Here is a 27,107-nt window from a genome sequence, read left to right on the forward strand (position 1 = left end):
TCTGTCGTAGTCGTGGTAGATGGCGGGCTTGAGGTCCCTGTGGTGGTGGGTGTGGTGGTTGTTGTCTCCCTTGAGGTGGTGCTAGAGGTTGGCATTGGAGTCCCAGTTGAAGCCGTGGAGAGTGTTGTAGCCGGGGTCTCTGTAGTGGTAGGACTTGTAGTCTCCGATGAAAGTGTGGTAGATGATGGGCCTGAGGTCTTCATAGTGGTGGTCGAAGGTGTGGAGACACAGTTACGTGGAAGGAAACAGCAGTAGACGTCGATTTCGTAGTTGAGGCAGGCAGACGTCGGGGTGGCTCCGCCCGGCTTCTGGTCCTGGTTTTTGCACACAAGCCCAACAGAGGTGTCACACACCACAGTTTGTCCAAGCTCTTGGAGGGGAGTGTCGGGGAACCCGGCGGCTCTGCAGGAGATGTTGGCGACCCAGCCCCTCTGGCAGATGTTCTCAAGGGATTCAACGTCTTCACCTGCTTCGGTATCGTTCGGTTTCCCAGAATCCAGCCAGCCGGTCCAGCTGCAGTCCGGCAGACACGGAGAGGTTGGTGACACTGTGGCGGTCCCTTCTGTGGTAGACGTGGTTGTGGCTGGGGTGGTAGTGGTTTCCCGGGTAGGCGTGGCTGTTGTACTGGGGGTTGTCACTGTGGGTGGCAATGTGCTGGGGGTGCTTGGAAAGACGGTGGTGGTTGTGGTGGTGGTCGATGGGGTTGGAGGGTGACTGGTGGTGGGTGTTGGGGTTGGAGTCTCTGTTATAGTGGTGGTAGATGTTGGGCTTGGGGTCTCTGTGGTTGTGGGTGTTGGTGTTTGGGTCCCTGTGGTTGTGGTTGTGGTGGGGGTGGTGGTCTCTATGGTGGTGGGTGTTGGGGTTGGAGTCTCTGTTGTAGCCGTGGTAAATGGAGGGCTTGGGGTCCCTGTGGTTGTGCTTGTGGTGGGGCCTGTGGTCTCCGTGGTGGTGGTGGGGGCAGTGGTCCCTGTGGCGGTGGGTGTAGGGGTTGGAGTCTCTGTTATAGTGGTGGTAGATGTTGGGCTTGGGGTCTCTGTGGTGGTGAGTGTTGGGGTTGGGGTCCCTGTGGTTGTGGTTGTGGTGGGGGCAGTGGTCCCTGTGGTTGTGGATGTGGTCGGGGGGGTGGTCTCTGTGGTTGTAGTTGGGGCGGTGGTCCCTGTGGCGGTGGGTGTTGGGGTTGGGGTCCCTGTGGTTGTGGTGGTAGATGGCGGGCTTGTGGTCCCTGTGGTTGTGGGTGTGGTGGTTGTTGTCTCTCTTGAGGTGGTGCTAGAGGTTGGCATTGGAGTCCCAGTTGAAGCTGTGGAGAGTGTTGTAGCTGGGGTCTTCATAGTGGTGGTCGAAGGTGTGGAGACACAGTTACGTGGAACAAAACAGCAGTAGACGTCGATCTCATAGTTGATACAGGCAGGAATGTGGGTGGCTCCCCCCGGCTTCTGATCCTGGTTTTTGCACACAAGCCCAACAGAGGTGTCACACACCACAGTTTGTCCAAGCTCTTGGAGGGGAGTGTCAGGGAACCCGGCGGCTCTGCAGGAGATGTTGGCTACCCAGCCCCTCTCGCAGATGTTCTCAAGGGATTCAATGTCCCCGCCTGTTTTGGTGTAATCTGGTTTGCCAGAATCCATCCAGCCAGTCCACCTGCAGTCCGGCAGACACGGAGAGGTTGGTGACACTGTGGTGGTCCCTTCTGTGGTAGACGTGGTTGTGGCTGGGGTGGTAGTGGTTTCCCGGGTAGGCGTGGCTGTTGTACTGGGGGTTGTCACTGTGGGTGGCAATGTGCTGGGGGTGCTTGGAAAGACAGTGGTGGTTGTGGTGGTGGTCGATGGGGTTGGAGGGTGACTGGTGGTGGGTGTTGGAGTTGGAGTCTCTGTTATAGTGGTGGTAGATGTTGGGCTTGGGGTCTTTGTGGTTGTGGGTGTTGGGGTTGGGGTCCCTGTGGTTGTGGTTGTGGTGGGGGTGGTGGTCTCTGTGGTGGTGGGTGTTGGGGTTGGAGTCTCTGTTGTAGTCGTGGTAAATGGAGGGCTTGGGGTCCCTGTGGTTGTGGGTGTTGAGGTTGGGGTCCCTGTGGTTGTGGTTGTGGTGGGGGCAGTGGTCTCTGTGATGGGTGGTGGGGTTGGAGTCTCTGTTGGAGTGGTGGTGGGTGTTGGGGTTGGGGTCCCTGTGGTTGTGGTTGTGGTGGGGGCGGTGGTCCCTGTGGTTGTGGTTGTGGTGGGGGTGGTGGTCTCTGTGATGGGTGTTGGGGTGGGAGTCTCTGTTGTAGTGGTGGTGGGTGTTGGGGTTGGGGTCCCTGTGGTTGTGGTTGTGGTGGGGGCGGTGGTCTCTGTGATGGGTGTTGGGGTTGGAGTCTCTGTTGTAGTGGTGGTGGGTGTTGGGGTTGGGGTCCCTGTGGTTGTGGTTGTGGTGGGGGTGGTTGTCTCTGTGATGGGTGTTGGGGTTGGAGTCTCTGTTGTAGTGGTGGTGGGTGTTGGGGTTGGGGTCCCTGTGGTTGTGGTTGTGGTGGGTGTGGTGGTCTCTGTGGCTGTGGGTGTTGGGGTTGGAGTCTCTGTTGTAGTGGTGGTGGGTGTTGGGGTTGGGGTCCCTGTGGTTGTGGTTGTGGGGGCGGTGGTCCCTGTGGTTGTGGTTGTGGTGGGGGTGGTGGTCTCTGTGATGGGTGTTGGGGTTGGAGTCTCTGTTGTAGTGGTGGTGGGTGTTGGGGTTGGGGTCCCTGTGGTTGTGGTTGTGGGGGCGGTGGTCCCTGTGGTTGTGGTTGTGGTGGGGGCGGTGGTCTCTGTGATGGGTGTTGGGGTTGGAGTCTCTGTGGTGGTGGGTGTTTGGGTTGGGGTCCCTGTGGTTGTGGTTGTGGTGGGAGTGGTTGTCTCTGTGATGGGTGTTGGGGTTGGAGTCTCTGTTGTAGTGGTGGTGGGTGTTGGGGTTGGGGTCCCTGTGGTTGTGGTTGTGGTGGGTGTGGTGGTCTCTGTGGCTGTGGGTGTTGGGGTTGGAGTCTCTGTTGGAGTGGTGGTGGGTGTTGGGGTTGGGGTCCCTGTGGTTGTGGTTGTGGTGGGGGCGGTGGTCTCTGTGATGGGTGTTGGGGTTGGAGTCTCTGTTGGAGTGGTGGTGGGTGTTGGGGTTGGGGTCCCTGTGGTTGTGGTTGTGGGGGCAGTGGTCTCTGTGATGGTGGTTGTGGTGGGGGTGGTGGTCTCTGTGATGGGTGTTGGGGTTGGAGTCTCTGTTGTAGTGGTGGTGGGTGTTGGGGTTGGGGTCCCTGTGGTTGTGGTTGTGGGGGCAGTGGTCTCTGTGATGGTGGTTGTGGTGGGGGTGGTGGTCTCTGTGATGGGTGTTGGGGTTGGGGTCTCTGTTGTAGTGGTGGTGGGTGTTGGGGTTGGGGTCCCTGTGGTTGTGGTTGTGGTGGGGGCGGTGGTCTCTGTGGTTGTGGTTGGGGCGGTGGTCTCTGGGGCGGTGGGTGTTGGGGTTGCAGTCTCTGTCGTAGTGGTGGTAGATGGCGGGCTTGAGGTCCCTGTGGTGGTGGGTGTGGTGGTTGTTGTCTCCCTTGAGGTGGTGCTAGAGGTTGGCATTGGAGTCCCAGTTGAAGCCGTGGAGAGTGTTGTAGCCGGGGTCTCTGTAGTGGTAGGACTTGTAGTCTCCGATGAAAGTGTGGTAGATGATGGGCCTGAGGTCTTCATAGTGGTGGTCGAAGGTGTGGAGACACAGTTATGTGGAAGGAAACAGCAGTAGACGTCGATTTCGTAGTTGAGGCAGGCAGACGTCGGGGTGGCTCCGCCCGGCTTCTGGTCCTGGTTTTTGCACACAAGCCCAACAGAGGTGTCACACACCACAGTTTGTCCAAGCTCTTGGAGGGGAGTGTCGGGGAACCCGGCGGCTCTGCAGGAGATGTTGGCGACCCAGCCCCTCTGGCAGATGTTCTCAAGGGATTCAACGTCTTCACCTGCTTCGGTATCGTTCGGTTTCCCAGAATCCAGCCAGCCGGTCCACCTGCAGTCCGGCAGACACGGAGAGGTTGGTGACCCCGTGGTGGCTGTGGTGGTTGCAGTTGGGGCAGTGGTTGGTGAGGTGGTCGGCGGGGTGGGGGTTTGTGGGGTGCTGGTTGGGGTGGGGGTTGGGGTGGTGGTTGGTGGGGTAGTGGTTGGGGTGGTGGTTTGTGGGGTGGAGGTTGGTGTACTGGTTGGGGTGGTGGTCGGGGTGGTGGTCGGTGGGGTGGTGGTCAGTGGGGTGGTGGTTTGGGTAGCGGTTGGGGTGGTGGTCAGCAGTGTGGTGGTCGGTGGGGTGGTTTGTGGCGTGGACGTTGGTGTAGTGGTTGGGGTTGTGGTCAGTGGGGTGGTGGTTGGGGTAGCAGTTGGGGTGGTGGTTTGTGGGGTGCTGGTCGGCGGGGTGGTGGTCGGCGGGGTGGTGGTCGGGCTCAAGGTAGGACACTCGTCCATCTGCTGGCAGCAATAGACCCGTATCTCGTAGTCATAACAGAGCCCAAAAGGTTCGTTTCCAAACTGGTCTTCGTTCTTGCAGATGAACCCAACGGAGACGTTGCATTGAGCCTTCTGGCCCAGCGTCTCCCAGCTGAGGAAGGGCTCCGTGGCCGCCCTGCACTCGATGTCCCGGGGGGCCCTGCAGATGCCGTCGAACGTCTCTCGGTCCCCGCCGTCACTATTGTCTCTGGGATGGTCGTTGTTGATCCAGTCGGACCAGAAGCAGCAGAAAACTAGAAAAGCAAGACCGGCATTGGCCAGTCAGGTGGGGGCGCGCCTTTCGGGAGGTCAGCGGGCTCAGAGAACCCAGAGACCCTCGTGACCAGCGGTCCCCATCACCACCAAAGGGCCCGGGGCAGGCTCAGAGACTTCAGGCTGAGCCTAAACTTCCACCCTCTACTTCTACCCTCTTTCTGCAGCTAAAAACCTGAGTCCCCCACGCCCCGCCACCGACAGACCCAGGCCCGAGGCACCAGCCTAGTGTCCCTTCCTCAGCTACCTTCAAATCCATAAGCCAAACAAATGAACGAGGAAAGGCCACCCAGCTCAGCCCAGAAGCCCGCTGGCAGGGCTCAGGCTGGACTCTTGACCAGTGTTTTCACCCAGAGCTGGTTAAGTTCCCTGCCTGAGTCCCTGGGCTCAGCAAATCAGGGATCAGGTCACCGAAATAGACCACCCCCAGTCCCTGAGCCGGTGGCCCGGCCTCCCAGCCCAGCCCGCATCGGGGTCTCGAGAGAGGCACGCTTTCTGCTGCTCCTCACCCTGCATCACGGGGCCAGCTGCTAACGTGACTGACCTGTAGTGGGTGAGGAGGAAGGCGGCGCTGCGGTAAAACGTGGGGGAGAGAGAACGTCACTGCACAGGTTTGAGGTTTGTTGAGTCTTTTAATTTTCACGCTTCTTTTCCCGGTGGCTGTTAAACACCTGCAGCTTTTCCAGCACTAGCTATGATTCCAGCTGAGGGACCCAGGGCACTGGCGGCCGCCTCTAGCCCTGGCTCCTGCAGGTCTGGGGAAGCGGCCCCACGTCCGCGTGGCTGTCACCCTGCTCTGGGCTTGGGGCTGTGGTTGAAATGTGGGAGGGGGCGGGGGACACGCCCCGAGCTGAGAGGCAGGTCATCACTTCCCGCCTGCCTAGAAGGGCCGTCCCTGCCGGGCTCAGGGGAAGGCAGGCCCCCGGCAGGGGAGAGGGCCTTACCCGTGCTGGGGGTCGGAGTGGTGCTGGTGGGCGTGGTCGTGGCGGGGGTGGTGCTGGTGGGCGTGGTCGTGGCGGGGGTTGAGGGTGCTGAGGTGGACACACAGACGTTGAAGTGTTTCTCCACCGTCCCGTTGGGGCCGCAGAACTCCCAGTAGCAGAAAGAGCCGTTCTGTATGACGCTGACGATCTTCCCTGCGGGAGGCCGGTATCAACACATCAGGAACACGACAGAGACTCCCAAGGCCCCCTCAGCCCGTCCACACAAAGGGAGACAGGTCCCCCACCCCCAGCCAACAGCCAGCCAGCACCCGCCAGGACCCCGCGCCCAGGACCCTCAGCGGTGCCCATCAGAACGCAGAAGCTGCGTCACAGAAGGGGCTTCACTCCCCATCAGGAGACACAGACGCGTCGGGTGAGCCCTAGGGGCTGCTGCAAACCAGAGGCACCTCCGAGCCGGCAGGGGCTCAGGGCAGCCACGCGGACCTTCAGGGGGGCAGGGGACGGAAGCACAGGAGGTTGCGCCCAGCCAGGACCTAGGTGAGCCCGGGAGGAGCGTCCAGGGTGGGCAGCTTACCTTCATCAACCCGGCAGACAACTTCTGAGGAGTCGGTACATACGCTGAAAAGCAAGCGCGAGGCTGCAGGCCCGAGAAGCCGCCGGCCTGTGCCCTGTCACCCGCCCCCCACACCCCACAACAGGCCTGAAGCCTCAGGGTGACGCTGCCCCAGAGGCCAGCTCAGGACCCCGCCTGGGCTCCCGGTGTGGGCAGAGCAGGGACGAGGCGAGGTGCAGAGGCAGCACGGGCCAGCCCTCCCCTCCCGCCGTGTGCGTGCGTGTGGATGCGTGTGCATGTCTGTGTGTGCGCGCCGGCCTCCCCAGGCCCCTGTGACGCGAGCTCAGGTACCAAGAGTGGCAGGTCTGCCCTGTGGGCACGGGCGTCCCCGGCGCGTAGTGAGTGTTGCCGACGTAGCAGCCGCACTTGTCCCTCGTGACGCACGCCTTCAGCTCCTCGTCGTAGATGGGGCTGTGCTTAGGGCACCGGGGGTAGCAGCCTGGTGGGCACAGGGCACTGGGCTTGGACGGGCACGGAGGATCCACGCCCACCGCGTCCACCCTCCCCGCCCCACAGGTCCTCTTCTCCAGGACGCCCTCTGGGAAGGGGGGCCTGGACCATCCCCCTGCTAACGCCCTGGTGCTGCCGCCGGCCAAAGGGACAGCCAGGCCCCGCCCAGCCTCCTGGGGGGCACGGCCCCTGCACCTCCCCAGATGGTCTTTCTAGTCCCCAGCTTTTCCCAGCTCGGAGGCCTCCTCAGCCCCCGCCTCATCCTGACCTGCTCTTTTCCCACGGCACCTTCGCTCCTGACTCAGAGGCCCCCTCACTCCGTGGGGTGCTAACCTGACCCCTCTCTGTCTCTCCTCTGGAGAGTGGGGTCTCAGCTCAGACTCCCAGCGTACTGTCTGATAGACAAACTGCAGCAGGGCGAGCCTGGTCCCCTGGCACTTGGCAACACCCCACGGGGCCGCTCACCCTCCAGGTAGGACACGGAGATGTTGGAGTGGATGCCGTTGACGGTGCGACAGGTCTCGAAGCTGCGATTCCCGCAAGGTTCGTAGTGCCACTCACACTCGCCCGGGGGGTTGTAGTAGTCGCAGAATATGGCTGGGGGTAGGGGTGCGGTCAGACTTGGGGAGGGCGGAGGCGGGGAGGGGGCCGCGGACACGCCCCTCCCGGAGCAGCAGCCCCTCCCACCGCTCAGCAGCTCCCACCCCGCCGCGCGGGGGCCTGGGGACCAGGGCAGGCGGGCACTCACGGCACAGGTCAGGGGTCCTCCAGAACACGCAGGCGCCCTCCTTGGTGCACTGCTGGGCGTAAGAGGCCACGGCGGAGCAGAAGCACTCGCAGTCCCCGCCGGCGTCGCAGGAGCAGGAGTCTTGGACGCAGGCTTCGTAGAAGGGCATGGGGTCCACCTGGGGAGGGGCCTCCATGTGCCGCGGTCCACGCTGCCCTCCCGGGGCCAGGCCCTCCCCTGTGGCCCGAGAGGCTCAGGACCCCAAGCCGGGACAGGGACAGGTGACCCAGCACCACCCCCCAGGGGACTGCCAGGGGGGGTCCCGCGACGGTGCCCACCACACCCACCCCCCACCGAGCACCGCTCCCGCCCACTGCCGGGAGCAGACGGCTGTCTGGGCGGGCTGCGCCCTGTCTCCCTTCCTGGAAGGTATGGGAGAGCCTGGGGGTCCAGCCACGTCTGTCAGAGAAAAGACTGGACCTCTAGTTATGTGTCCAAAGGACACACAGGATGGAGCTGCGGCGTGACTCTGCAGGGAGAGCGCCTGGCCCGTGGCCCCGCCCACAGGCCGACACGCCCCGCCCACCTTGCGGTGGCCCCGCCCACACCCACACCCCACCCACCTTGCTGTGGCAGAGCCCGAAAACCCGGCTTTTGATGATGCTGCACTGCTTCACCGACCAGGAGCGGCGGTGCAGGTTCGCGGTGCAAGGGTCCGGGGTGGTCCTCACGTCCGGACAGGTGGAGGCCTCCTTCCAGCTGTTCCCGAAGTCCAGCTCGCTGTCCACCACCATGCTGTCCCGCGTGGTGAAGTCGTTTTTGGACCGCTGGTCGAAGTTCCCGCACAGGCCACACACCGCGCCCTGCAGAGACAAGCCGGACAGGGGGCTTTGCCAGGGGGCCTCACGGGAGGGAGGGGGCTGGCCCCGGGCGTGCCCGGGAGGCCCGCGTGGGCAGGGCGCTGCGCACCTCATATGAGGGGTCGAGCTTGATGAAGATGGTGGTCTTCCTGTCCCAGATGACGATGACCCCGATGCTGGCCTCCACCACCAGGTACTGGCCCACATCCCGCGTGGTGTAGGCCACGTCGTGGCCCACGTCACGCTGGATCACCGTGCAGTGTCTGTCCTCCAGCTTCAGCACCGTCCTCTGTGCCCAGGGGAGAGGCCTGTCACTGGCCTGGTCCAAGGGTCCCCCAGGGCCCATGCACCCCCTGCGGGGTGGGCAGCACTCACCCCAATGAAGACCTTGATGGCCTTGGAGCAGGTGACCCCCGTGGTGCCGCAGGGCACATTCTCGGTGACGATACTGAAGGAACCCAGGGAGGTGTTCTGGCCACAGTAGTCCTGGGGGCCCAGGGGCACGTGAGCCAGGCCGACCCAGCCATGGGGTGAGGGGCACACCACCCCAGCTGGGCTCCACCTCAGCCCCTCCTCTGCTGAGAGGCGGCTTGACCACCCCCCACACACGGCCCTGTGCCCCCCACACCCCTGACACCCGCGGGAGGGTCACGGAATGGGAGGACCGAGGAAGGGCTCCCCTCCGACCCCAGGCCCCGTCCGCTCCGAGCCTCCTCACTGGGCTGGGACCACCCAGGGCCAGCGGCGCAGGGGCCACAGAGCAGAGGCGGGCACTGCCCGTGCCCTCGGCCTCACCTGAACGGCCACGTAGGAGCAGTGCCCGTCGAAGTCGTAGTGCTTCCCATCAAAGGTGATGTAGTGGCCATTCCCGTAGATGGTGCAGGTGCCGTGGCACACAGACTGGGTGCAGGCCCAGCGCCCTTTCTGGCAGGTGCTGGGGAGAGGGAGGGGGGGCTGCAGGGGCTGCAGGGGCCCGGGCTCCCCAGCCCTGCTCAGAGAGCAGCCCAGCGCCCTGCAGAGAGCCCCCAGCAGCTCATACCTCCAGGCCCTCCTACCGCAGCCCCCGTGGGGACCAGCGCCCTGCAGCCCCCAGTCGGCCCCACGGAGGAGGCCCGTGCCCCAGAGCAGGCTCCCGGCGGAGCGCTCGGGCGTCAGAGGCGGGGCCCGGGCTCTCACCAGGTGTTGCAGTCGACCCTGATCTTGTCCCCGGGCAGGTACAGGTCGCTGTTGTGCACACACGGGCACGCCTCCTCCACCACGCAGCCGCCCCGGCCGTCGTCAATCAGCCCCTCGGGGCACACGCAGCCACTGATGCACTCTGTCTGGTACTGGGGGGCGGGTGGAGAGCGGGGTTCAGGCCCAGATGCCAGGCTCAGGACGGCCAGCCCCTCTTCTGACGCTGCAGACGCCCGCTCGTGCCCCCCACCCCACCCTCCGGTCCTCGACCCTGCGCCCTGGTCCAGCCTCCAGAGCCCCACCCTCAGGCTCCCTGCGAGGCTGGGAGACAAGTGAGAATGGCCTGCCTGGGGCCCCTACACGGTCCCTACAGGGGCCGGCGGGCAGCTACTCCTTCAAGGGATCAAGGGATGAGGGGGCAGCGAAGCCCGAGCGTCCGAGGGCCCAGGATCTGGAGCCTCGGGGCCGCATGGGAGCCCCCTGCGCCCCCCGCCTCAGCGGTGCCCCCGGAACGCACGTAGCCGGCGGCCAGGGTCTGGCAGCTGACGGGCCTGGGGCTCCGGGTGGACAGCGCTGTCACGTTGCTGCAGTCAACATTGATCTTCGGGGCCTCGCAGGCTGCAGGATGGAAGGGGCCGCTGAGCTCAGCTGAAGCTGGGTGGGGGCTCGGGCAGGCCAGGAAGCAGCGTGGGGAGTGGGAGGCCGCGCATGGGGCAGCGGCCACTTACCCTGGCCGATCAGCTTGACCTGTATGCAGCTCAGCCTCCCGTTCCGGCAGACGCTGAGAGGGAGAGGTTGGGTGAGCCGGGCCCAGCGGCTCCGTGGGGTGGGCGGGCAGGGGGTGGGCCCCCCGAGCCGACGGGGCGCACCCTCCCCCACCCCAGGACACCCACCATCGCTCCTCCTGCCTCAGGACCACCTCCCCCGCCTCCAGGTAGAGGCCGCGGTAGTAGCAGGAGCACTTGGCCAGGGGCACGCAGCGGCCCTTCTCGTCCAGATACATGTGGTCAGGGCAGCCGCAGCCATCCACGGGCGCGAAGCCCTGCAGGCAGTGGGCGTCGGACTCGGACAGCGAGCGGCAGGTCTGCTGGCAGGCGGTCAGGTTGTACAGGAAGACCTGCGACTTGGGGCAGGAGTCCAGGTCCTTGTCTGCAGAGGGGAGGGGCCCGCATGAGGCCGGGCAGCCCCCAGCTCCCCCTCCCCGAAGGCCAGCCCCAAGCCCTGTGTCTGGCCAGGACACCCGCCCAGCCGAGGGGCCAGCAGAGCGGTCACCCCGGGCCCATCCCGGCCACACACGGGCCTCGTGCCCTGCCTTCTGGGCTGAGGGATTCCAAGCTCCTCTGTGCAAGCAGAGAGGCCCAGGCTGGTTTGCCACTGGCCCCTGCGATGTCACCTCCCACCCCTCCCCCCTCAGCTGCCAGGGCGGGACGGCAGGGACCGGAAGGCCGGCGCAGCCCGCTACTCACTGCAGACATGCTCCCGCCAGCCCCACAGCATGACGCCCTTGGCGGCGCAGGCGCGGGCGTATGAGGACAGAGCCGCGCACATGCAGTCCTCCGCGCTCTGGCAGTTGCACGCGTCATACTTGCACCTCTGGGGGCAAACGGGCTGTGAGGCGGGAGCCGGCTGGGGAGCACCATGCCTGTGCGAGCCCTCAGACACGCGGCACGCACACTCGCGCACAAGTGCTCAGACACGCAGCACGCACACGCGCACAGCACACGCAGCACGCACACTCGCGCACAGCACTCACACGCAGCACGCACACTCGCGCACAGCACTCACACGCAGCACGCACACTCGCGCACAGCAGTCAGACACGCAGCACGCACACTCGCGCACAGCAGTCAGACACGCAGCACGCACACTCGTGCACAGCACACGCAGCACGCACACTCGCGCACAGCAGTCAGACACGCGGCACACACGCGTGCACACACCCTTCATCGCATGTGCACACTCACACACGCAGCGACATACACAGGCTTCTGCCCGCACACTCAGCAGTTTCCCACGGGAGGGGTGGGGCTTAGCCGGGGGCGGGGCCGCTGCGTGCCCCACCCACCTTGTAATACTCAGCCGGGTCCACGGCGGAGTGGCACCTCGCGAACGGGCTCTTGGTCTTCTTCAGCAGGGAGCACCAGTGCTCGGCGTAGTTGGCTGTGGAGGGTTCAGCCCCTCAGTGGGACGGCCCCGCTTCCCCGTCACCCAGGCTGGAGCAGACACTGCCCCTCGGTGGACCCAACCAGGCCCCTCCCTTCAGGGCAGGTGAGCAAGGTGCCCCTCCCCTCTCGCCAGCTCCCCGGACATGGCGGGTGGCCGGTGGGTGTGAGGGCATCCGGTCGAGGCCACCACCCGCGGATTAGCAGACCCTCCGCTGGGTCCCTCGGCCGGCTGCCACCGCGGGCCACCGTAAGCCAGCCGCAAGGCAGCAGGCAGCCGGCCGGCCACTCCTCACCCACCCACCACGCACCCCCCCAGGATCCCCATCTGCCCGGGGCCAGGGCCCCGCCGCCAAGCCTCACCGCTCTCGATGCTGAGGGCGCAGGGGTCGTCCAGCCAGTCCAGTTTGTCGCTGCAGCTCGACTGGGCCTTCCAGGTGTTGGCGAAGCCGGCGCCCGTGGCCTCCACCAGCCCCCCGGCCGTCCTGAAGTCGTCCCCTTCGAGGCCATTGAAGTTCCCGCAGAGGCCTGAGGGGCCGAGACAGGGTTGGGAAGGGCGCGGGCTGCAGAGGCCCGAGGGCGGCCGCGAGGGGGAGCCGGGCGGGCCGCTCACCCTGCACGAGGCCCTGGGCAGCCTGGTCCAGCGTCAGGAAGAGCTGCATGACCGGCAGCAGCTGGATCTGCAGCTTGAGGCCGAAGCTGGTGGTCACGACGAGGTGGTAGGAGGAGGGTTGAAATATGGAGAAGCTCGCTGCAAGGGGGGGCGTGAGGGGGGTCGTGAGGGGGGTGAGGGGAGGCATGGGGGGGCGTGAGGGGGGGTGGGGGGGCGTGAGGGGCGGTGAGGGGGGCGTGAAGGGGGGGTGTGAGGGGCAGTGAGGGGAGGGGAGGGGAGGCATGAGGGGGGCGTGAGGGGCGGTGGGGGGGGCGTGAGGGGGCGTGAGGGGGGCGTGAGGGGCGGTGGGGGGGGCGTGAGGGGGGCGTGAGGGGCGGTGGGGGGGCGTGAGGGGGGCGTGAGGGGCGGTGAGGGGAGGCATGAGGGGGGCGTGAGGGGCGGTGGGGGGGCGTGAAGGGGGGGTTTGAGGGGCAGTGAGGGGGGCGTGAGGGGCGGTGAGGGGGGGCGTGAGGGGGGCGTGAGGGGCGGTGGGGGGGCGTGAGGGGGGTCTGCCCATCCCCCATCTCCTCCCCCCTTCCCCATCTTCCCCCCCAAAGTTGGGGTGCCCGGAGCAGGACTCACCCGTCACATGGGGCAGGTTCACCTTCAGCTCATTCAGCAGGACGCTGCCATCCGACTTGAAGGCCACCACCTGCAGGCAAGGCCAAGGGGACACAGGGTCTGAGAAGGGCCATGGGCCCCGGGGGAGCTGGAGGGTGGGAGGCAGGGACACCCACGTTCTTCTTGCCGTCGGCCAGCAGCGCCACCGTCTTCAGGCAGGTCTGCTTGTCCGTGAAGCCGCAGGGGGCCAGCTCGCCCAGGAGGGCATAGGAGTCGTTCAGGGTCTGTGGGGTGGAGGGAGAGGGCATTGCAGTCACACGGCGGGCGGGGCAGGGGTCCAGTGCCCACCCCCCGGCGCCAGCCCACCTTGGTCAGCACGTAGTAGCAGTCCCCGTGGAAGGTGTACTTCCTCCCGTCGAAGGTGGAGATGTGCGCACCGCCCTCCAGGCTGCAGGTCCCCGGACACTGCAGGTCCCGGCACACCCAGCGGCCAGCGTTGCAGACACTGAGGCAGAGGGCCCAGGGTCAGGCTCGACTGCCACCCCCCGCCCGCCGGGACCCCCCAGCCCAGCGGGATCCACAGCCCGCCGGGACCCCCCAGCCCGCCTAGACCCCCCAGCCCATCGGGATCCACAGCCTGCCGGGACCCCCGCCCGCCGGGACCCCCGCCCTGGCACCCACCACTGCTCGCAGGCGTTGGTGACCTCCTGGCCGGGCGTGTACAGGTGTCCGTGCAGCTTGCAGCCACACTGGCTCACGGGGATGCAGCCGCCACCCGCGATGTCGTCAAACACAGTGCCTGCGGCAGCGGGGCGCGTCCCTCTCAGCCGCCCCGATCCCGCCGCTCCCAGGGCCGCGGGCGCACCTGGCCTCCCACCCACAGACCCCTCTTTGGGGGCGCTGTGGACCCACACTGTGTCTGAGGGACCTGCCTCCAGACTCAGGGCCACGGGCCAGGCTGGGGGACTGTCCAGGGGTGAGGAGCAGGAAGCTGACACTGTGTGTGTGCGCGTGTGCGCGCGTGTGTGTGCGCGCGTGTGTGCACGTGTGTGCGTGTGCGTGTGTGCGCATGTGTGTGCGCATGTGTGTGCACGTGTGTGTGCATGTGTGTGTGTGCGTGTGCACGCGTGTTTGGGAGGAGGGTCTCAGCGCTTGTGCTCTTTCTCCCGCCTGTCCCCATCCCGCCCCCCACCCCCGCCCTCACCCTCACCTTCTGGGCAGAAGCAGCCGTCCATGCGGTGCTCTTCACACAGGTTGCTGACCTCCAGGTGTGAGCAGGTGTCCATGCAGGGCGAGCCGCTCTCCAGGTAGACCATGTTCCCAGGGCAGTTCTTAGCTGGACAGGCAAAGGCAGACCCCTGAGCCGAGGGGCGGGCCCAGCGGACAGCGTGAAGGGTCTGGTGCACATACGTGGCCCCCCAGCCCTAGACACACCAGGCCGCCCTGCCCGGCACCCACAAAGGCCAGCACGCTCCCCAGGGTCACCCGCCTTGAGCCCCCCTGCCGCTGTCCCCGCACGCCGCTTACGGCAGAACGCGTCGGTCCTCCAGTTCTCCGGGCGCCCGCCGGCGTGGGAGCACTGGCGGGAGAACTCGGCGATGGTGCTGCAGACGCAGGAGGCGTTCTGCGGGCAGCGGCAGCGGTCCTGCGCGCAGGCCTGCACGTACAGCTCCAGGGGCACCAGGCCCTGGCAGCTCTCGAAGGCTGCGGCCGTCAGCAGCTGCTCGCACTCGGCGCGCTGGGGGGCGGTGCAGGAGGCGGGCATGGGCGGGCCGCTCACGCCCCCTGCCCTCCCCGCACCCCCCTCCCACCGCTGCGGCCGGGACTCACGTGCTCGGAGCAGGACTCGGGGACCACCGTGTCCTCGGGGTCCTCGCACACCGCCTCAGGCTTGTTCACCTTCTGCATGTTCCCAAACTCCACGGGACTGAAGGCGACACCTGGCGGGGTCAAGGCCTTCAGCAGGGCTGGAGGGCGCCGGGGGCCGCCCGCACCGCCCGCTGAAGCCCCCGAGGAGGCGCTCACCCTCGGAGAGGAACTCCGAGTAGGTTTGCAGGCCGTTGTAATCCCCGCAGAGGCCGCACGTGTGGTTCCGGAACTTACTGTCCAGCTCGAGCTGCCGGGGGAGGGGGCAGGTGAGCAGGCCCCGGGGTCGCCCCCGGCTGCAGCCAAGTGGGGCTCAGAGCCTGGTCAGCTGCGGTGGGAGACCCGGGGACGGTTCTGGCGGCCCCCAGCCACCCCCGACCCTCCCCCGCGACGCACCATGACTGAATCCTCCCGGTTCCACATGAGTGCGAGCCCAGCGCGGGAGTAGACCTTGGTGTAGGCGTCAGTCTTCTGGATGAGGAGCCCCGGGCTGTAGTGGGGCGTGCTGACCCTGGGGGTGGGCACAGGGGTCACGCTGGCCCGCGCAGCTCCCCCCAGCAGAGGGGCCGAGGCTGTGGGCGTGGGTGAGGTGGCCACCCTCTGGGGACTCTCGCGCAGTGGCTGAGCCCCTGCCCATCTGCCTGGCCAGGTGGGGCCACACGTGCCTGCCCAGGGCCCTCTCCACACCCCCACCTCAGGCTCCAATCCGGGTAGGAATCCCCAGGAGCCCTAGGAGGAGGGCGGGCCAACTGGGAAAGCCTCACCCAGCCTCCCAGGGCAGGCCCTGTGCCCACCCCGCACCGCCTCCGGGGCCCTGTGCCCACCCCGACGCTGAGCCCAGGCTGAGGGAAACTAAAGCCCGAGCAGCAGGGAAAGGGCAAAGCCTGCAGGTGTAGACCTGCTGGGCGGGAGTGCACTCAGAGCCCCATTGTTCCCCAGACAATGCTGGACGACGTAGGGGAGGAACGGCCTCCTGCGGCCCCGCGTAACCCTAGCCCTCCAGGCCGCCAGGACGGCTGAGCCCAGAGCCTGGTGGGCTCCCAGCAGAGGGGCTGGCGGGGACGCACGGGATAAATAAACCCCTCGAGCCCCCTCCCCAGCCCCGCACCCCTGGGAGTTCCTGCCAGGGCCTCATCAGTGTTTGCTGAATGAATCGGTGACCCGGGCTCAGGCCCAACACTCTGCTTCTGAGCCGTTGGCCAGAATAGATGCGGTCCAGGGCAGCCGGTGGGCTCGGGGGCAGGGGCAGCAGCCCGTCACCAGGGCGCAGGAGGGGGCGGGCCCGGCCACTCACATGGCCCCGTTCAGCACGGTGAGCTGGCGGGTGAGGTAGATGGTGTCGTCCTTGACGGTCAGCAGGATGTGCTCGACCTGGGACGGGCCCCCACTGCTGCTGGGGCCGCGCTTCAGGTGCAGGGCGAACTCCTTGTAGGCGTCACGGCAGTCGGAGGCGAAGTTGTAGTCGCACAGCCCGGGGAAGCGGAAGACGTCGCCGTCGAAGGTCTTGTAGTGGAAGTCGCCCCACGTGCTGCACACGCTGTGGCCGTGGTTCCGGGTTCTGCCTTCTGGGGACCGCGGGGGCGGGCGTGAGTGGCCTGGCCGCCTCCCTCAAGGACCCTCTGCTCCGGAGGCGCCTGCCAGCTGCTCAGAGCCATCGGGGTCTCGGCCAGGCCCCGGGGAGGTCGCCCTGCAGGGCCCTCTGCCGGCCCCTGGTCACCCACCCTCGTGGTCTTGGGCCCCCGCAAGGGCGTCTGCAGCTGCCACGCCCTCACACTCGTACCCTGCGGGGGCCGCAGCCATGGCCTGGCCCCTAGCCCCTACCCTGGTGGTTGCCACACTCTGTCCACTGATGCCCCAGCCAGCGCCCCCTCCCCCGGTTCCAGCCTGCCCGCACGCAGCAGAGGGGCGGTGCCAGACCCCTCAGAGGGGGCCCCCAGGTTCACCCCCGCCCCCTCTGTCCCCGGTGGCTCTGTTGGATGGAGAACCCCCCATCCTGCACTTACACGGGCTTCTCTGGCTGAAGCCACCCCTGAGCAGAGGTGCAAACAGCCAGCTCTGCCGAGGGGACTCTTAGTCTCGACCCTCCAAGGGCCCCTGACACCCAGGACTGGGGGCCTGGCCCCTCCTGGTGGGCCCCTGCCTCCCTCAGAGCCACAGGCAGCTGCCCAGCCCAGTGTGTCCACCTGGGACTGCTCCCTGGACATGCTGGCCGGACCATCACCTTCAAAGGGACTCCGCCTTCCCTCCCTGCACCCAGAATCAGCAGGGGTGGGACCGCAAATGCTGGGCCAGGTCGCCCACCCCAAAGCCTGGGCCGAGGAAGACCCCCTGTCCTCCAGGCAGGACCGTCTGCTCCGGGCCACCCGCAGCCATCTCACCTCTCTGGAGCTCCGTGCCCCCAGCCCAGGTCAGAGCCAGGCAGAGGGCTGCCAGGCGGGCTAGCAGCAGCCTCATGGTGGCCAGAATGAAGGCAGGGCAGAGCGCCCGGGGCAGGGGCCAGGCCTTATATGCCCCACAGAGCCGCCAGAGGGCGGGGAGGGCAGGAGGGCGCGGGACGGGTGGGGTGCCCCCCAGGTCATCAGGAAAACAGCTGTGGGGGCTCTGAGGGCCCGCTGGGGAAATATTGACTCAGGTTATCTGGGGCTTATCTTTTATTGCTCCTAGAGCTGGCTGTGCCCGGGATGCGGCATCATCCACCCGATTCCAGCACACACCCAAGGCAGGCCTCCGTCCCTCCTGCTGCTGAACCAGCCTGGGGCTGGGGGTCCTGCCGGAAGCTCATCCCAGCAGACAGCGCGCTCCCCACATCCCCACCTCACCCATCCAGCACCCCCGGCACAGCGAGGTCCAGTGGGGGCCTCCCCAGGGGCCCAGATAGCTTAGTATGCGGGGCGGGCACCCCCTCCCATCTGGGGGCCTGCCAGAGGTCATCTGGGCCACAGCCACCCCCCCAGGGGCCCTGCCTTCCCTGAACCTTGCTGCCCGAGGCAGGGCAGGTGTGGGCTACTGGGGGCCCAGGGGTCCCCCACTTCAGCACAGCTCCTTCCTGGACCCTGCGAGCTCCGTGAGGGCCCGGCTCCAGCCCACTCGCTAATCCCTTCCGCTCCCCCAGCCCAGCCCGCCTCTGGAATTACATGTAATTGGAACTTGGGGAGCCCAGCATCCTCTGGGACACAGGGCACCTGGCCCCAGGCCAAGAGTGGCCATCGCGGAGGGGAAGGGGCCAGGTCCTGGCCCTGCCACCTCCCAGGACAGTGGGGAGGACCAGGGTTGGGGGAGGCGGCCCACAGGTGCTCCCAGACCAGGCCTCCTGCAGGAGAGGGTCCTGCTCCGGAGAGGAGCTGTGGCCGCACGCTCATTCCAGACCCTCCAAGCTGAGCCCAGCATGTCTGGAAATGCCTTGGAAAGGGGCGCTTGAGCTGCACCGGCCCCAAACCTTAGCAGCCTCTGGGCGGCCCCCGTTACTGGTGGATAAACCGAGGCCGGGCCTCCCCTCCGGGCAGTCCACCCGTCCTGAATTCAGCTTTTGACTCTGGCCCACACAAGCGTGGATGGCCACTCGGATGGGGGGCAGCTGCAGGCTCCAGCCTCACAGTCCCCGGTTTCAGGGTGAGCGGGAGGGGCTCATCTCAGCAGTTACTCTGGATGAAGGGGCTGCCCGGTGGGGGCCATGGGACCCACTGCGTCCCTGAGCCCGGCACCCCACAGAGGCCCCTCCCGGGCCTTCCTCTCCTGACAGCCCATCCTCGCTTGGCTGCGCCCAGGGCCACGAGCTCCCTCCCCCCCAGCACAGGTGATGGCTCCTGGGGCCCTCACAGGGCCAGGACATCAAGGGACGGGCACCCCAGGGTCTGAGAGGGTGACTGGGAGCCACAGTCCCCAGACCCAGCCCTCCTGGGGGTGAATCCCCTCATCCCGCCCACCCCAGGTCTGGGGACATGCCTCCCCGCAGGCCCCAGGGACCTGCACAGCACAAGGCTGGAAGCAGAAGGCCCAGGGATTAGGGAACCAGAGCAGCAGGGCCAGCAGGCCCGCCATGCCACTTCCCCATGGGGCTGGCACGGCTGGCACCGAGCCCTGGGAAAACCTGAGGACGGGCCCGCCGTGGGCCCCAGGGGCAGTCATTTTCCCCGCCAGGCTCCATCTGCCCTGGTGGGGTCGGGATTCCTGGCCAGACACAGGGTGCCCAGCGCAGCCTCTGGTCTGAGAAGGAAGGGCCCCCTGGGACTGAGGAGGTGGGGTCCCCCTTGCGTCTGAGCAGGTCAGCCCTGTGGACCCTCTGGGTGGGCAACAGGCTGCTCGAGGCCCCTGTGTCCGGCCCCCACCCCTCTGGGCACAGTCGCAGGCTGTCAGGCGGGCCCGCGAGCAGTGGCGTCAGCCCCCTGACTGGGTCGGGCGTGGGGAGGGCTCCAGCTTCGCAGCAAGGCTGCGGACCCCTGGGTGCTTGGATACATCCACCTGTCCATCACGCTAACTCGGGGACACGGGAAGAGGCCCTGGAGACCCTGGCGCTCTCTCGGTGTGGCTGGAGCCCTGTCCCAGCCCCAGTGGGACCCCCACTCCTCGCTGGGAGAGGGCTGAGCAAACTGCCCGGTGCCCCTGTCTCATGAAGCTGTGACACCCCAGGCCACCAGGACAGCGCTCTGCCCAGCCGGGGCTGCGGGGGGCCTGAGTGCCTGCCCGCTGGGCGGACCTCCGCAGGGCGCAGACACGCCAGCAGCCTAGGGAGGCACGGCCCTCCTCCTGCCAGGCCCCACACCCAGCAGTGTTTGCCCTGACAAGACACTGCTCCCGAGGACCGCACAGGTCACCGCTGACCGAGGGAGGGGCCCAGAGACGTCACAAAACGCAGCCCAAGACGGGTGAGTCAGGTCCTGAGACCCTGGCTCACCAGGAAGGGGGCGGAGCGGAGAGGGGAGGGGGGAGCGGGGTGGGGGCTGACTGCGAGGGAGGGGAGGGGAGGGGAGGGGAGGCCAGGGGCTCCGTGTGTGTGGACCCTGCTCAGACCCTGGGCCCCACCCCAGGCCCTCGGCTCTGGCCCGGCCTCCATGGGCAGTTGGAAGGTACACCCGGGGAAGCCCTCTGAACACCCCAGGGAGACCCCAGCCCCAGCCAGGCCCAGACGGGGCCCCTGGCAGTTGTGTCTGAAAACTTGGTGAGGGGCTGACAAAGCGTCAGCTGTGCCCACCCCTCCCTGAGTGCTCCCCGAGACGTCGGAAGGGGAGTCTGAGGCCTGGTGACACCCCCCAGGATCCGACAGGCCTGGTGCACAGGCGTGAGCCTGCGAGGGTTTACGAGAGGGCGCCGCCTCTCCACCCCTGCCGCCCCCGCCCTGCACCGTGGGGAGGGTGGCCGGGTTCGCACACAGGGGTTTGTTCAGGTGGGAGTGGGGCAGGGCCGGGGCAGGGGGCTGGGCTCCTCCCCCGGGCTCCTGGGAGCAGGTGGGCACAGGCATGGCCTCCCTGGGGGTACAGGGCCTCTGCAGTTCAAAGACCAGCGCACACGTTTCCCACTGTGAGACCCAGCATTCACCCTGGGCATCGTCCTCACCGCCCCGACTGCACTGTGGGACCACTGCTGCCTTCAGCCTGAGCGCTTGAGGGCTCACCTGTGTGGGCACCTCCACGGACTGCGTCACAGTAGAGCTTACAAACTTCATTTCTGGGTGGGGGGGTAGATGGATGGATGGGTAAGTGGATGGATGGATGGGTGGGTGGCTGGGTTGGGGGGTGGGTGGCTGGGTGGATGGGTGGATGGATGGGTGAGGGGATGGCTGGGTGGGTGGATGGGTGGGTGGCTGGGTGGGGAGGGTGGATGGATGGGTGGGGGGTGGCTGGGTGGGGGGCTAGGGGGTGGATGGGTGGGTGGCTGGGTGAGGGGATGGCTGGGTTGCGGGGGGAATGGATGGATAGATGGACAGTCTCTAGGAGGGATGGGGTGTGCCTTCTGCAGCAGCCCCACAGGGCTACCACCTCACGAGGGCACGGCAGGCAGTGGCCAGGAGCTCAGCCAGCCCACCTCATTAGAGCCCTCCACAGCCTTGAGAGGCGGGCACTCACATTGCTTCATTCTGGACTCGAGGAAACCAGTGGTCAGAGAGTGTGAAGAGCCCCCTGCACCCGCCCAGCCTGAGACCGCTCACAGTGGCCCCCTCGGCCCTCAGCCCACGCGGTCCACCACGTGGCAATGGCGTGGCCATTCTTCGCAGGAGGGTGACTGTCGCTCTTTGTGGAAGCCCAGGGTGAGTAGCAGAAAAGCCGACTCCTGCGCGCTCATGGCCCCAGGGAGGGGTTTCTTCCCCTTCCTTCCTGGAGTGGCGCCCCGGGACAGAGCCCCCTCTTTTCCAGCCCCAGTGGGGTGTGTCACGCGTTTACAGAACAGTTAGATTGCTTTCTCACACATCTGCACGCCATCCTGGGGTCCCCCAGCCTCCTAGCTAACTCTTGAACCTTGCGCATCCGGAGGCTCACTCTTGGAGCTGCCGCGCTCTATGAGTTTCGACAAACACAGTGTCACGCGCCCCAGTACAGTGTGCAGCCCCTTCTCCACCTCTTCAACCCTCCCCACCAAACCCCAGAGACCAACAGTCTTTTTCACCGTCACCATGGTCTTGGCTTGAGTATATTTTTATGATTAATCCTAAATCTCTAACTGCTAAAATAATTCTAGAACGCCGTGCCGTGGGCCGCGCTGCGCTCAGCCGCTCAGTCCTGGCTGCCTCTTTGTTGTGCCATAATTTATGGCCGTGGTTTTCTGTTGCTAGAAGGAAAACACAATTCACTGGTCTGGAAAACTTAGAGTTTTGTCTAAGTGCTAATCTGAAATATGTTTTCAGTTCGACGGAAGTGTAACTGATATACAATAAACAGCATGTGTTTGAGTGTGGATCTGGCCAGTTTTGGCACAATATGCACCTGAAACCTTCGCCACCTGAATGGAAACGGGGCCTGTGTGCGCAGCTGCCGCCCGGGAAGTCTCACACCCCTTGCCCTGGGTCTGCTTCCTGGCCCTCGGGTTAGTTTGTGTTTCTGGAATCTTATGCAAACAGCCCCATACACTGGTACTATTTGTTGGTTCGATTTCTTTCACTCAGGATAGTTTTTCTCCCAAAAGAGAGACCTCTCTGTTGGAAAGATTACGGAAGCAAGCGCCCTCGGGAAGCACCTCTCCCGAATCCTGGAAACGGCTGCTTTTCTGGGTATATCCCTACCTTTCGGCCCTTATTCATTCTGAGAGCCCTTCTGCACTTGTGTCTAAACTTTGAACTACTTTCCCCGCTACCTGCGTTCGTTGGAATGGAGGCCTTCCATCCGTACTCCTCACGCACGGTGGAGGGGAAGAGAGAGCTCACGTGGGAGGGCCGGCTTCCGGACGCGGGTGGCCAGTTTCTCGGGGGGTCACTTCTGTTTGTTTCCCACCTTTTGGCCGCACCATGCGGCGTGCAGAGTCTCAGGTCCCGGACCAGGGGTGGCACCCACGTGCCCTGCAGTGGAAGCGCGGCACCCTGACCACTGGGCCTCCAGGGAGGCCCCCACGGCTGGTCATCCTGATTGCCTGGGTTCTGACCTCTGGCTACTTCCTCTGCTGCCATTATTGATGCTGGCTCCTCACAGAGTCAGCATAATTATTTTGAGATCCATCCACAATGTCACTTGAGTGTCCATTCTTTTTTATGACTGAGTGGCTTTCTTTTGTGGAAATAAAAGTGTGTTCGGGGCATCTCAGGTCGTGCGAGTGGTAAAGAATCCGCCTCCCAATGCAGGAGACGCAAGAGATTCGATCCCCGGGCCGGGAGGGCACCCTGGAGCAACAAGTGGCACCCTGCTCCAGTATTCTTTCCTGGAAAACCCCACGGGCAGAAGAGCCCGGCCGGCTCCCGTCCGCACGGTCGCAAAGAGTCGGACCTGACTGAGCTGCTGAGCACACACAGAAGCGCCCGCTTCTCCCGCTGCTGGTGGCCTCGGGCTGCTCCCAGCTTGACAGCGTCACAGGCCACACCACCAGGAGCTTGTGCCGGACCTGCGTTCCTGAGAGCCGGGCGTCTGGGCCACACTGTTCCGAAGTCTCAGCAACAGCGGGCTGTTCTCCACAGGGCCCGCGCATCACGTCCCCCCAGCGGCGGGCGAGCCCCACTCCCCCCGCGCCCCGCCCCAGCCACACTTGTGCTGAGGCCTCACCCTGGTTGGAGCTGCATCCCTAATCACTGCCGAAGCTGAGAACCTTTCCGTGTCCGAAAGGCTACCTGGCACCTACCTGTCTTCTCTGGGGAAGTGTCTGCTCAGATCTCTTGCCAATGTATCGGGTTATTTGGGTGGATTTTTGTTATTCAGCTCCAAGTCTGGCTCATCTACTCATGACACCATCCGGCACCAGAGTCACCCTTCGCAAGTATTTTTCTTCCCCTCCGTGGCTCGTTTCGCTCAGTGTCATAACAGCGTCTTTGGAAGAGTGGGAGCTTTCCATTCTGATGCGGTCAGTGCATCCATTTACTCTTCTGTGGATGGTGCCTTGGGATGATGGAGTACAGGCAGGGCAGCCCTCTCCCGGATTCTCGCCTGGTGAGTCCCTTGGACGGAGGAGCCTGGTGAGCTGCAGGCCGTGGGGTCGCACACAGTCAGACAGGACTAAGGTGACGTAGCAAGGAAGCTTTGCCCAGCCCCAGGTCAGGATGCTTCCTCCTGAGTTCCCCTCTGGAAGCATCACCCCTCCAGGTTTCGAGGGGGTCTGCTTGCTTTCTGCGTTTTCCATTGTCTGCGCTGGGTCTGCGCTCTTGGTGGGCTTTCTCTAGCTGCAGCAGGCGGGAGCCGCTCTTCACCGCGGCCGCTCAGGGCGGGGCTCCTCTAGTTGTAGGTCAGCAGTTGCGGCGTGGGCTTAGTTGCCCCAAGGCACACGGGATCTTCCCAGAGCCAGGGCTCGAACCCGTGTCCCTTGCCTAGGCAGGCGAATTCTTTACTGCTGGACCCCCAGGGAAGCCCTATGCCTTTAGGTTTTACACAATGAGTTGAGATTATTTTTTCCTACGGTGTGAGGCATGAACTGAAGTTCCCTTTCCTTTCTTAACCCAGCTGTTCCAGCTCCTTCTGGACAAGGCCGCCCTTGCCTGCTAGCGCTGTTCCCGTAAAAAGCTAGGTCTTTGTGTGTGTGTGTATTTCTGGACTCTCTCTTCTGTTGCGCTGATCTGTTTGTCCGTCTTTATGCTCCTGCCACGCTGCTCTGGTCACTGGAGCTTTGTAATAACTGTAACATCACCTGAGGTTCGTGTTCCAATTGTGTTTTCTTTTCCAAAGTTGTGGCATTTGTTTTCTTCCGTTTTGTTTGGCTACTTTCTGTCCTCTGCACTTCCGTCTGAATTTTAGAATCTATTGATCTCCACCAAGAAAAATCCTGATAGTATTTTGACTGGGATTGCATTGACTATCTGGACCAATAAGGTGCATTGGAAGAATTGAGTCTTAACAATACTGAGTCCTCCGTCCCACGGGCGCGGCGGGTCTCTCCATTTCTCCAGCCCTTTGGCTTCTCTCAGCGCCGTTTCACAGTCTCCAGTGTACAGGTCCTTCGTTTCTTTGTCAGACTTGTGTCTGAGGATTTCACGTTTTTTACGCTGTGTATCTCTGATTGTTCCTAGTATATAAAAATAAAATTGATTTTTGTAACTGATCTTGTAGCACCAACAGCCTTGGTAAACTCAGCCGCTAATCACAGTAGCTGTTTTGTTATATTCCAGGTTCTCTGCGTAGAAGACCGTGTTCCCCGTGAATGAAGGCAGTTTTCTTCTTCCCCTCTAGCCTGACTATTTTCCTCATTGTTCCTGGTTGCACTGGCAATGACCCCCCGCACGGTATTGATTAGAAGCGGCACGAACACGCCTCTTGATCTTGTTTCCGCTTCCAGAGAAGAGCGCTCGGGCTGCAAGTGTGACGCCAGCTGCAGGCTTTTGGTAGATGCCCTCCCCCGGCTGAGGAAGTTCTCTTCTAGTTCTAGTTGCTGACAGATCTTTTCAGGCAGGGATGTTGAAACTCATTACCTGTCTTTTCTGCATCTATTGAGATGATTCTATAGGTTTTCCTCTTTAGTCTGGTAATATTGTGAATTATATTGACTCATGAACGTCAAACTTATCCTGTATTCCAGGACAAAAAAACCAGTCGTGACCTTCATTTGCTCCTGGATGCAATTTGCTAACATTCTGTTTAGCCTTTTTGCATCTATGTTCATGAGGGAGGTGGGTCTGCAGATTCCCCCCTTCAGTTCAGTCCAGCCGCTCAGTCGTGTCCGGCTCTTTGCGACCCCATGAATCACAGCACGCCAGGCCTCCCTGTCCATCACCATCTCCCAGAGTTCACTCAAACTCACGTCCATCAAGTCAGTGATGCCATCCAGCCATCTCATCCTCGGTCGTCCCCTTCTCCTCCTGCCCCCAATCCCTCCCAGCATCCGAGTCTTTTCCACTGAGTCAGCTCTTCACATGAGGTGGCCAAAGTACTGGAGTTTCAGCTTTAGCATCATTCCTTCCAAAGAAATCCCAGGGCTGATCTCCTTCAGAATGGACTGGTTGGACCTCCTTGCAGTCCAAGGGACTCTCAAGAGTCTTCTCTAACACCACAGTTCAAAAGCATCAATTCTTTGGTGCTCAGCCTTTTTCACAGTCCAACTCTCACATCCATACATGACCACAGGAAACACCATAGCCTTGACTAGACGGACCTTAGTCAGCAAAATAATGTCTCTGCTTTTGAATATGCTATCTAGGTTGGTCATAACTTTTCTTCCAAGGAGTAAGCATCTTTTAATTTCATGGCTGCAGTCACCATCTGCAGTGATTTTGGAGCCCCCCAAAATAAAGTCTGACACTGTTTCCACTGTTCCCCCATCTATTTCCCATGAAGTGATGGGACCGGATGCCATGATCTTCGTTTTCTGAATGTTGAGCTTTAAGCCAACTTTTTCACTCTCCTCTTTCACTTTCATCAAGAGGCTTTTTAGTTCCTCTTCACTTTCTGCCATAAGGGTGGTGTCATCTGCTTATCTGAGGTGATTGATATTTCTCCCGGCAATCTTGATTCCAGCCTGTGCTTCTTCCAGCCCAGCGTTTCTCATGATGTACTCTGCCTATAAGTTAAATAAGCAGGTGACAGTATACACCCTTGACGTACTCTATTTCCTGTTTGGAACCAGTCTGTTGTTCCTTGTCCAGTTCTAACTGTTGCTTCCTGACCTGCATACAGATTTCTTAAGAGGCAGGTCAGGTGGTCTGGTATTCCCATCTCTGTCAGAATTTTCCACAGTTTATTGTGATCCACACAGTCAAAGGCTTTGGCATAGTCAATAAAGCAGAAATAGATGTTTTTCTGGAACTCTCTTGCTTTTTCCATGATCCAGAGGATGTCGGCAATTTGATCTCTGGTTCCTCTGCCTTTTCTAAAACCACCTTGATCATCAGGAAGTTCATGGTTCACGTATTGCTGAAGCCTGGCTTGGAGAATTTTGAGCATTACTTTACTAGCATGTGAGATGAGTGCAATTGTGCGGTAGTTTGAGCATTCTTTGGCATTGCCTTTCTTTGGGATTGGAATGAAAACTGACCTTTTCCAGTCCTGTGGCCACTGCTGAGTTTTCCAAATTTGTTGGCATATTGAGTGCAGCACTTTGACAGCATCATCTTTCAGGATTTGAAACAGCTCAGCTGGAATTCCATCACCTCCACTAGCTTTGTTCGTAGTGATGCTTCCTAAGGCCCACTTGACTTCACATTCCAGGATGTCTGGCTCTAGGTGAGTGATCACACCATCGTGATTATCTTGGTTGTGAAGATCTATTTTTGTAATTATGTGATTTTGACATCAGGGTAACTGTAGCCTCATAGAAAAAGCCAGAAATATCCCTTCCTTTTCAGTCTTTCTGGAAGAGTCTGAACAGAGTTGGTATTATTTCTTTCTTAAATGCTTGATGGAATTTACCACTAAAGGCATCTGGGCCTGGAGCTTTCTCTGGGGGGAGGTTTTTGGTTTGGTTTTCTAGTTTTTAATATGTGGGGCTATTCTTTTTTTTTCTTTTCGCCAAAAGTAAAGGGAAGAAAGGAGGGTCATTGGGAAGGTGAACCGGAGAACAGAGCACCGACGGAAGAGCAAGGAACCTCTGCAGAGGAGGCCTGGAGCCCTTGCCACGGCCCGGGCCCGGGAGTCCTGCTCTCCTCGAGCGAGTCATGCCTTTCAAGGATGTCCTTTTCACTCAAGCTGCTGTATCTATTGGCAGGAAACTGTTCACAACATCCCCTTATCACCTCTTTAATACCTGCAGAATCTGTGGTGACGTCACCACTCTCCTTCCTAAGGCTGGTAACTCAGGTCTTCTTTTTGCTGTCGGTCCGGCCGGAGGCTGATCCGT

At 63.1% G+C, this 27,107-nt stretch overlaps 1 protein-coding gene across 1 annotated transcript in view; it reads right to left on the bottom strand.

Annotated features, from left to right (window-relative positions):
- The window catches only part of MUC2 (mucin 2, oligomeric mucus/gel-forming), a 30,250-nt gene extending 13,076 nt beyond the window's left edge, over positions 1 to 17,174 (bottom strand). Inside the window, exons 1-30 of the mRNA XM_070289436.1 lie at positions 17,099 to 17,174; positions 16,015 to 16,285; positions 15,117 to 15,231; positions 14,880 to 14,970; positions 14,685 to 14,794; positions 14,382 to 14,592; positions 14,065 to 14,190; positions 13,536 to 13,653; positions 13,221 to 13,359; positions 13,031 to 13,138; positions 12,876 to 12,945; positions 12,255 to 12,392; positions 12,005 to 12,169; positions 11,545 to 11,639; positions 10,946 to 11,072; positions 10,373 to 10,628; positions 10,208 to 10,260; positions 9,997 to 10,097; positions 9,480 to 9,631; positions 9,099 to 9,237; positions 8,679 to 8,789; positions 8,413 to 8,592; positions 8,067 to 8,306; positions 7,465 to 7,621; positions 6,558 to 6,705; positions 6,228 to 6,271; positions 5,654 to 5,845; positions 5,500 to 5,505; positions 4,515 to 4,690; positions 2,017 to 2,540 (exon numbers count right to left, since the gene is read on the bottom strand). Coding sequence (XP_070145537.1) covers positions 2,017 to 2,540; positions 4,515 to 4,690; positions 5,500 to 5,505; positions 5,654 to 5,845; positions 6,228 to 6,271; positions 6,558 to 6,705; positions 7,465 to 7,621; positions 8,067 to 8,306; positions 8,413 to 8,592; positions 8,679 to 8,789; positions 9,099 to 9,237; positions 9,480 to 9,631; positions 9,997 to 10,097; positions 10,208 to 10,260; positions 10,373 to 10,628; positions 10,946 to 11,072; positions 11,545 to 11,639; positions 12,005 to 12,169; positions 12,255 to 12,392; positions 12,876 to 12,945; positions 13,031 to 13,138; positions 13,221 to 13,359; positions 13,536 to 13,653; positions 14,065 to 14,190; positions 14,382 to 14,592; positions 14,685 to 14,794; positions 14,880 to 14,970; positions 15,117 to 15,231; positions 16,015 to 16,285; positions 17,099 to 17,174 — 4,439 coding nt within the window. The remainder of the gene's footprint in view (positions 1 to 2,016; positions 2,541 to 4,514; positions 4,691 to 5,499; positions 5,506 to 5,653; positions 5,846 to 6,227; positions 6,272 to 6,557; positions 6,706 to 7,464; positions 7,622 to 8,066; positions 8,307 to 8,412; positions 8,593 to 8,678; positions 8,790 to 9,098; positions 9,238 to 9,479; positions 9,632 to 9,996; positions 10,098 to 10,207; positions 10,261 to 10,372; positions 10,629 to 10,945; positions 11,073 to 11,544; positions 11,640 to 12,004; positions 12,170 to 12,254; positions 12,393 to 12,875; positions 12,946 to 13,030; positions 13,139 to 13,220; positions 13,360 to 13,535; positions 13,654 to 14,064; positions 14,191 to 14,381; positions 14,593 to 14,684; positions 14,795 to 14,879; positions 14,971 to 15,116; positions 15,232 to 16,014; positions 16,286 to 17,098) is intronic.
- Between the last annotated feature and the right edge of the window lie 9,933 nt (positions 17,175 to 27,107).

This window comes from Ovis canadensis, chromosome 21, assembly GCF_042477335.2.
Source record: "Ovis canadensis isolate MfBH-ARS-UI-01 breed Bighorn chromosome 21, ARS-UI_OviCan_v2, whole genome shotgun sequence".
In the NCBI taxonomy this organism is placed as follows: Eukaryota; Metazoa; Chordata; class Mammalia; order Artiodactyla; family Bovidae; genus Ovis; species Ovis canadensis.